We start from the raw sequence: 9,561 nt of genomic DNA on the forward strand, positions 1-9,561 counted from the left end.
GTTGATAGGATAGTCTCGAACGGAGCTTGTTCAGTTTGTTCTCCAGTGATTTGGTGCCTCGGCAATAGAACGAAGGGTAGATGCGGTTCATTTATTTCGTCAGGGTGCCCGCACGTCTTACACCATCTCTTCCTTTTCCCGAGTCTTTGGGATTAGGGCCTGGTCCGGGATGTGCAGAATGTCCTGTGCCCCTTTCTGGTAGAAGTTGAAATCTTAATCAGAATGGAGGTTAGGGATTATTGCCGTTCTGATGTCCAGAAGCTTTTTTCGGTCATAGGAAATGGAGGAAACCTTATATTTAAAAACAATGTGAGATCAGCGGGAACCCCCCCCCCCCCCCCCCCCCCACCTAAAGTAGAAGAATTTATCAGGAGCCCGTAAAGCGGCAGCTATCCACCCTAGTTCCTATTGTATACTTATTTTGACCAGGGCCCATAGGCCTCTAATAGGGTGCCATTTTGGAAGTAGGCAATGTAATGTAATTGGTGACAGAAAATGTCTGTGAAGTCTAGCCCCATGCAGTAACAATGATATACAGAGTGAAACATCAAGGTGATTTTCAGCACAACACAGAGATACAGTACGTTCACCTATCAGACCGATATCCTGAGGCGAAACCATCTTACTGTTTTAATGAAGGCAATCAGGTTCCTGTGGTTTCTAACTGTTATTGGTTGAGCTGAAACTATCTTGCTGTTTTAATGAAGACAATCAGGATCCTGTGGTTTCTAACTGTTATTGGTTGAGCTGTTCTATTGCCTTGATAAATAGTGCTAGCAAAGATCTTTTGTAACTAACCCAAAATAAACCACAGCCTGTCTTTTCCAACAGGAGCAAATGAATCAGAACAGAACAAGCAAGGAGGTGGGAAGAGCCAAGCCCGAGCCATTTGCATATTTACATTAGGGAACGCCTACTCTGTGAAGTACGGGTGTGCAATAATTCAATTTTGCCCTTGCACTCCTTCAAAAACAACGCATTTTTTAAAACATAACCAAAGGCCAAAGTCTACAGAACGTTGTCCACTCTGTTTGTAACAGATTCTAGTTTTGAGAACAGAAAACAGTATGGAGATCAAATGTTTCATGAGAAAATGAACAGAATATCGGCAGAAATCCATCTCGCTCCATCTTCTCCCACTGCCAGTCAATAAGCTTCCTCTCATCACCATATTTGGTAGTGAGAGGAAACGCCAACCGGATGCTTAACATTTTTACATCCGGGTGAAATATCTGGCTCGTTGTTCTATCTGTGGCGCTAGGAGCAAATTACTAGATTGCAATATTAGCTACTTTTTAGAATGACACTCTGCAGGGGCCCTAGAGGCTGGTATATGGGTGATTTAGACACAGGAGTTGGTGAGATGAGATTAGATTGTACTTTATTCATCCTTAAGGGTTGTGTGAAAATACCGTAACACAAACGATCACGATCGACTGATTGTCTTCATTCTAAACGTGTATATTGAACATTATATTGTATATTATCTTTGTCGTTGTCCTCTGGCTGCCTTGACTGTCCTGTCTCCATTCTAAACGTGTATATATTATCTTTGTCGTTGTCCTCTGGCTGCCTTGACTGTCCTGTCTCCATTCTAAACGTGTATATATTATCTTTGTCGTTGTCCTCTGACTGTCCTGTCTCCATTCTAAACGTGTATATATTATCTTTGTCGTTGTCCTCTGACTGTCCTGTCTCCATTCTAAACGTGTATATATTATCTTTTCGTTGTCCTCTGACTGTCCTGTCTCCATTCTAAACGTGTATATATTATCTTTGTCGTTGTCCTCTGACTGTCCTGTCTCCATTCTAAACGTGTATATATTATCTTTGTCGTTGTCCTCTGACTGTCCTGTCTCCATTCTAAACGTGTATATATTATCTTTGTCGTTGTCCTCTGACTGTCCTGTCTCCATTCTAAACGTGTATATATTATCTTTGTCGTTGTCCTCTGGCTGCCTTGACTGTCCTGTCTCCATTCTAAACGTGTATATATTATCTTTGTCGTTGTCCTCTGGCTGCCTTGACTGTCCTGTCTCCATTCTAAACGTGTATATATTATCTTTGTCGTTGTCCTCTGACTGTCCTGTCTCCATTCTAAACGTGTATATATTATCTTTGTCGTTGTCCTCTGACTGTCCTGTCTCCATTCTAAACGTGTATATATTATCTTTGTCGTTGTCCTCTGACTGTCCTGTCTCCATTCTAAACGTGTATATATTATCTTTGTCGTTGTCCTCTGACTGTCCTGTCTCCATTCTAAACGTGTATATATTATCTTTGTCGTTGTCCTCTGACTGTCCTGTCTCCATTCTAAACGTGTATATATTATCTTTGTCGTTGTCCTCTGACTGTCCTGTCTCCATTCTTCCAGATTTGGAGCAGCCTTTCCTCAGGAGAAACGGAGGAAGCAACGGGGACCTGGAGACCATCTTCATATCAAGATCCTCCACTCACGTCACAGTACCTTGTCTAGTCACTGTGCCCGACCTCAACGTCACACTTTATCTGGTTGGTACCTTCACTACTCTGTTGTACTCTGCTATGTCCTACAATACTATGCTCTACTCTACTCTACTCTACTATACTCTACTCTACTCTACTGTTCTATTCTATTCTACACTACTCTACTCTACTCTACTCTACTCTACTGTTCTATTCTACTCTACTCTACTCTACTCTACTCTACTCTACTCTACTCTACTCTACTCTATTATATTCTACTCTACTCTACTGTTCTATTCTATTCTATTATACACTACTCTACTGCTCTATTCTATTCTACTCTACTCTACTCTCCTCTACTGTAGTCTACTCTGCTCTATTCTATTCTGCTCTGCTCTACTCTATTCTATTCTACTCTACTCGACTCTACTATGCTCTGCTCTCAATTCTATTATATTCTACTCTATTCTACTCTACTCTATTCTACTCTACCCCACCTTACTCTACCCTACTCTATTCTACCCTACTCTGCTCTACCTGCTCTAGTATATTCTACTCTACTCTGCTCTATTCTATTCCATTATACTCTACTCTATTCTATTCTACTCTACTCTGTTCTACTCTGTTCTACTCTACCCTACTCTACCCTACTCTACTCTGTTCTACACCACTCTACTCTGTTCTACTCTACTCTACTCTACTCTGCTCTACTCTACTCAACTCTGCTCTACTCAACTCTACTCTGCTCTACTCTACTCTGCTCTACTCTACTCTACTCTGCTCTATTCTATTCTACTCTACACCCTACTCTGTTCTACTCTGCTCTGCCCTACTCTGTTCTACTCTACTCTACTCTACTCTGCTCTATTCTACTCTATTCTACTCTGTCTTTCTCTACTCTATTCTACTCTGCTCTGTTCTATTCTATTCTATTCTACTCTTCTCTATTCTACTCTATTCTGCTCTCCTTCTCTACTCTCACTTTTCACCAATCTCCATCTATTCTCTTTATTTTCACAATAATCATCCTCTCTTTATCCATTAACCCACACATTCCTCTCTCCTCCCTCATTCCCCTCTCTTCTCATTCCTCTCTCCTCGTCCCCCTCTCCTCTCATCCCTCTCTCCTCCCCTCATTCCCCTTTCTTCTCATTCCTCTCTCCTCCCCTCATTCCCTCTCTTCTCATTCCTCTCTCCTCGTCCCCCTCTCCTCTCATCCCTCTCTCCTCCCCTCATTCCCTTTCTTCTCATTCCTCTCTCCTCCCCTCATTCCCCTCTCTTCTCATTCCTCTCTCCTCGTCCCCCTCTCCTCTCATTCCTCTCTCCTCCCTCATTCCCCTCTCTTCTCATTCCTCTCTCTCGTCCCCCTCTCCTCTCATTCTCTCTCCTCCCCTCATTTCCCCTCTCCTCTCATTCCTCTCTCCTCATTCCCTCTCTTCTCATTCCTCTCTCCTCGTCCCCCTCTCCTCTCATTCCTCTCTCCTCCCCTCATTCCCCTCTCCTCTCATCCCTCTCTCCTCCCCTCATTCCCCTCTCCTCTCATCCCTCTCTCCCCAGTGGGAGACGATACCTATGCTCCTGGAGGATGAGGGGATGGTGTGGGACAGTAAAAAAGAGGCTGGTCCATCCCTAGACAAACCTTAGACTCCAGACCTTTCCTCATTGGGATTTACTCTTGGCTTCTACGACAAGGGAGACACTACCGCTCTACTCTCTACCTGGTGCAGTCCACAGGTAACTACATAGTATACACTACCTAGTACACAGCCAGCCTGCATGAAAAAATATAACCTCTCCACCCTCAGGTTACCAGAATTCACACTACTGACAACACTCTACCTAGTATACACTACCTAATACACAGCCAGCCTGCATGAAAAATATAACCTCTCCACCCTCAGGTTACCAGAATTCACACTACTGACTACACTCTACCTAGTATACACTACTAGCACAACTAGAGCCCTGAGTAATCATGAAAGATGACCATACTGCATGTCTCATACTGCATGTCTCTATATCATTAGAGGTGGCCATACTACATGTCTCTATATCATTAGAGGTGGCCATACTACATGTCTCTATATCATTAGAGATGGCCATACTGCATGTCTCTATATATCATTAGAGATGGCCATACTACATGTCTCTATATCATTAGAGGTGGCCATACTGCATGTCTCTATATATCATTAGAGATGGCCATACTACATGTCTCTATATCATTAGAGATGGCCATACTGCATGTCTCTATATCATTAGAGGTGGCCATACTACATGTCTCTATATCACTAGCTAGCTCCCACCCAGTACAGATACAGTATCATCCTCATACTGACGCTAGCTGGCTCCCACCCAGTACAGATACACTATCATCTTCATACAGACGCTAGCTAGCTAGCTCCCACCCAGTACAGATACACTATCATCTTCATACAGACGCTAGCTAGCTGGCTCCCACCAGTACAGATACACTATCATTTTCATACAGACGCTAGCTAGCTAGCTCCCACCCAGTACAGATACACTATCATCTTCATACAGACGCTAGCTAGCTAGCTCCCACCCAGTACAGATACACTATCATCTTCATACAGACGCTAGCTAGCTGGCTCCCACCCAGTACAGATACACTATCATCTTCATACAGACGCTAGCTAGCTAGCTCCCCACCCAGTACAGATACACTATCATCTTCATACAGACGCTAGCTAGCTGGCTCCCACCCAGTACAGATACACTATCATCTTCATACAGACGCTAGCTAGCTAGCTCCACCCAGTACAGATACACTATCATCTTCATACAGGACGCTCAGCTAGCTGGCTCCCACCCAGTACAGATACACTATCATCCTCATACAGACGCTAGCTGGCTCCCACCCAGTACAGATACACTATCATCTTATACAGACGCTAGCTAGCTAGCTCCCACCCAGTACAGATACACTATCATCTTTATACAGACGCTAGCTAGCTGGCTCCCCACCAGTACAGATACACTATCATCTTCATACAGACGCTAGCTAGCTGGCTCCCACCCAGTACAGATACACTATCATCTTCATACAGACGTTAGCTAGCTAGCTCCACCCAGTACAGATACACTATCATCTTTATACAGACGCTAGCTAGCTAGCTCCCACCCAGTACAGATACACTATCATCTTTATACAGACGCTAGCTAGCTAGCTCCCACCCAGTACAGATACACTATCATCTTTATACAGACGCTAGCTAGCTAGCTCCCACCCAGTACAGATACACTATCATCTTCATACAGACGCTAGCTAGCTGGCTCCCACCCAGTACAGATACACTATCATCCTCATACAGACGCTAGCTGGCTCCCACCCAGTACAGATACACTATCATCTTTATACAGACGCTAGCTAGCTAGCTCCCACCCAGTACAGATACACTATCATCTTTATACAGACGCTAGCTAGCTAGCTCCCACCCAGTACAGATACACTATCATCTTCATACAGACGCTAGCTAGCTGGCTCCCACCCAGTACAGATACACTATCATCTTCATACAGACGTTAGCTAGCTAGCTCCCACCCAGTACAGATACACTATCATCTTTATACAGACGCTAGCTAGCTAGCTCCCACCCAGTACAGATACACTATCATCTTTATACAGACGCTCAAGCTAGCTAGCTCCCACCCAGTACAGATACACTATCATCTTCATACAGACGCTAGCTAGCTGGCTCCCACCCAGTACAGATACACTATCATCCTCATACAGACGCTAGCTGGCTCCCACCCAGTACAGATACACTATCATCTTTATACAGACGCTAGCTAGCTAGCTCCCACCCAGTACAGATACACTATCATCTTTATACAGACGCTAGCTGGCTCCCACCCAGTACAGATACACTATCATCTTTATACAGACGCTAGCTAGCTCCACCCAGTACAGATACAGTATCATCTTTATACATCTTCCCACATAGTTTTTAAGATTCCACATGTTTTCCCAATAAGAGCAGAGAGCCACAAATTGAGTTTCACAATTAGAGAGATGTTGGTCGAGCACTGATACAGTATCATCTTTAACGTTTTCCTAAAGACAGGGAAAGGACTGGATTAATTCAGTTTGGTTTCCCCTATCAAGTCCTCACAGATTAGGTGATGACAGTTTGGTTTCCCTATCAAGTCCTCACAGATTAGGACTGTGATGACAGTTTGGTTTCCCCTATCAAGTCCTCACAGATTAGGTGATGACAGTTTGGTTTCCCCTATCAAGTCCTCACAGATTAGGTGATGACAGTTTGGTTTCTATCAAGTCCTCACAGATTAGGTGATGACAGTTTGGTTTTCCCCTATCAAGTCCTCACAGATTAGGTGATGACAGTTTCCCCCTATCAAGTCCTCACAGATTAGGGTGACAGTTTGTTTCCCTATCAAGTCCTCACAGATTAGGTGATGACAGTTTGGTTTCCCCTATCAAGTCCTCACAGATTAGGTGATGACAGTCTGTTTCCCCTATCAAGTCCTCACAGATTAGGTGACGACAGTTTGAAAGGTGGGCATTTAAACAGATTAGATCAGCCCCGAGCTCTACAGAGCTAGTACCCAGCCAAATACAATGGCTGTGCCTTTAGATTTGTTCAAATGTTTATTCAACCACTGTCTTTACTTAGTTGAATTAATCACTGGTCTCTAATATCTGATAGGTGTAAACTATGGCAACTTTCACTGACCCAATGTGGTAGATAGGTCAATTCTTCAAGTGACTACTTCAAGGAGAGAGAAATGAAGGATGTGAGTTAAAAGTAATGGAACGTGTGCCAGAGGGCCCAGGACATGGTGTGGTCCAAAGAGACTCCAACTGCTCTGGTCCAGCCAAAGAGACTCAACTGCTCTGGTCCAGCCAAAGAGACTCAACTGCTCTGGTCCAGCCAAAGAGACTCAACTTCTCTGGTCCAGCCAAAGAGACTCAACTTCTCTGGTCCAGCCAAAGAGACTCAACTTCTCTGGTCCAGCCAAAGAGACTCAACTGCTCTGGTCCAGCCAAAGAGACTCAACTTCTCTGGTCCAGCCAAAGAGACTCAACTTCTCTGGTCCAGCCAAAGAGACTCAACTTCTCTGGTCCAGCCAAAGAGACTCAACTTCTCTGGTCCAGCCAAAGAGACTCAACTGCTCTGGTCCAGCCAAAGAGACTCAACTGCTCTGGTCCAGCCAAAGAGACTCAACTGCTCTGGTCCAGCCAAAGAGACTCAACTTCTCTGGTCCAGCCAAAGAGACTCAACTGCTCTGGTCCAGCCAAAGAGACTCAACTGCTCTGGTCCAGCCAAAGAGACTCAACTGCTCTGGTCCAGCCAAAGAGACTCAACTTCTCTGGTCCAGCCAAAGAGACTCAACTTCTCTGGTCCAGCCAAAGAGACTCAACTTCTCTGGTCCACCCAAAGAGACTCAACTGCTCTGGTCCAGCCAAAGAGACTCAACTTCTCTGGTCCAGCCAAAGAGACTCAACTGCTCTGGTCCAGCCAAAGAGACTCAACTTCTCTGGTCCAGCCAAAGAGACTCAACTTCTCTGGGCCAGCTCTGTTTGTCATACACCGCAATGACAATGTCGCATTAACCTCTCACCACCCCCCCCCTCCCGACAGGAAGTCAGGTTTACGACTTCAAGCTCTATCCAGAGGACTCAGTGGAGCTGTTCGTGGAGGAAGCACTGACGCTCAACTGTACCGCCACAGTGGAGTTTAACACCCTGGTCGAGTTCCAGTGGTCCTATCCTGGAAAACAGGTACGGTAGTAAAAATGTAAAAAGAGAAAGTAGTTTGCACACTTTACGTAGATCCAGGTAAATGATGAGGGGAAAACGCACCTAGAGATCGGTATCGCTGCAGCTCGGATTAAGCTCACTGAATTATGTTCTATGTTATATGGTCCTATTTCATGTAGCTAAGAGTAACCTGGGTTAATAGATGGAGATCGGTATCACTGCAGCTCGGATTAAGCTCACTGAATTATGTTCTATGTTATATGGTCCTATTTCATGTAGCTAAGAGTAACCTGGGTTAATAGATGGAAATAGAAGGTCTTGTTTTACAGTTCTGTCCCTCTTATTTCTCTTTCTCCCTCTCTCTCTCTCCCACCTCTAGATGAACAGTACAGTGGGCATAGTGCACAAGCGTAATTCTCTCTCTCGGTTCACGGAGGCCGTCAGCATCCTGACCATCCAAAGCGTCAACGTCACCGACACCGGCACTTACACCTGCTCTGCCATCAGCGTGGACAAAAAAATGGATCTGGAAACACAAGTCATCGTGTATGGTAAGAACTATGTTTGAAACCCGGGCCATTTGTGCGCCACAAGACTGCGATAGCCTGCTGAGCTAAAGCCTAGGTAATAAAATACCTTTCCTAAGTCGTCCTGTCTCTGGCAAGGTTTCTTATTATGCAAGTATGCTTCAACAAACCTCCTCTTTAACCTCCTATGTTTATGTGTGTGTGTGTGGTGTGTGTGTGTGTGTGTGTGTGTGTGTGTGTGTGTGTGTGTGTGTGTGTGTGTGTGTGTGTGTGTGTGTGTGTGTGTGTGTGTGTGTGTGTGTGTGTGTGTGTGTGTGTGTGTGTGTGTGTGTGTGTGTGTGTGTGTCCTGTTGCAGAGAAACCATTCATCAGCCTAGACTACATGAGCGGCCCGGTCGTCGAGGCAACATCAGGACAGAAGTCTTTTAAACTGTTAGTCAAGGTGTCGGCATACCCCAGACCTGACATACAGTGGTAAGACCATCTGGCATCAAATCAAATCAAATTTATTTATATAGCCCTTCGTACATCAGCTGATATCTCAAAGTGCTGTACAGAAACCCAGACTAAAACCCCAAACAGCAAGCAATGCAGGTGTAGAAGCACGGTGGCTAGGAAAAACTCCCTAGAAAGGCATGGTTAACTATCTGCCATGGAACATTAACTATCTGCCATGGAACATTAACTATCTGATATGGAACATTAACTATCTAGAACATTAACTATCTGATATGGAACATTAACTATCTAGAACATTAACTATCTGATATGGAACATTAACTATCTAGAACATTAACTATCTGATATGGAACATTAACTATCTAGAACATTAACTATCTGATA

The 9,561-nt window shown here is 44.5% G+C and overlaps 1 protein-coding gene across 1 annotated transcript in view; it reads left to right on the plus strand.

Moving 5' to 3' along the window:
* Positions 1–9,192, plus strand: part of LOC124028332 (vascular endothelial growth factor receptor 3-like) — a gene marked incomplete at its 3' end in the record, with an annotated part of 30,592 nt that extends 21,400 nt beyond the window's left edge. The window contains exons 3-8 of the mRNA XM_046340438.1: positions 2,375–2,511; positions 4,003–4,051; positions 4,090–4,179; positions 8,073–8,212; positions 8,571–8,742; positions 9,075–9,192. Coding sequence (XP_046196394.1) covers positions 2,375–2,511; positions 4,003–4,051; positions 4,090–4,179; positions 8,073–8,212; positions 8,571–8,742; positions 9,075–9,192 — 706 coding nt within the window. The remainder of the gene's footprint in view (positions 1–2,374; positions 2,512–4,002; positions 4,052–4,089; positions 4,180–8,072; positions 8,213–8,570; positions 8,743–9,074) is intronic.
* Positions 9,193–9,561: the final 369 nt, after the last annotated feature.

The sequence above is a fragment of the Oncorhynchus gorbuscha genome, unplaced genomic scaffold (genome assembly GCF_021184085.1).
Source record: "Oncorhynchus gorbuscha isolate QuinsamMale2020 ecotype Even-year unplaced genomic scaffold, OgorEven_v1.0 Un_scaffold_4046, whole genome shotgun sequence".
NCBI classification, from domain to species: Eukaryota; Metazoa; Chordata; class Actinopteri; order Salmoniformes; family Salmonidae; genus Oncorhynchus; species Oncorhynchus gorbuscha.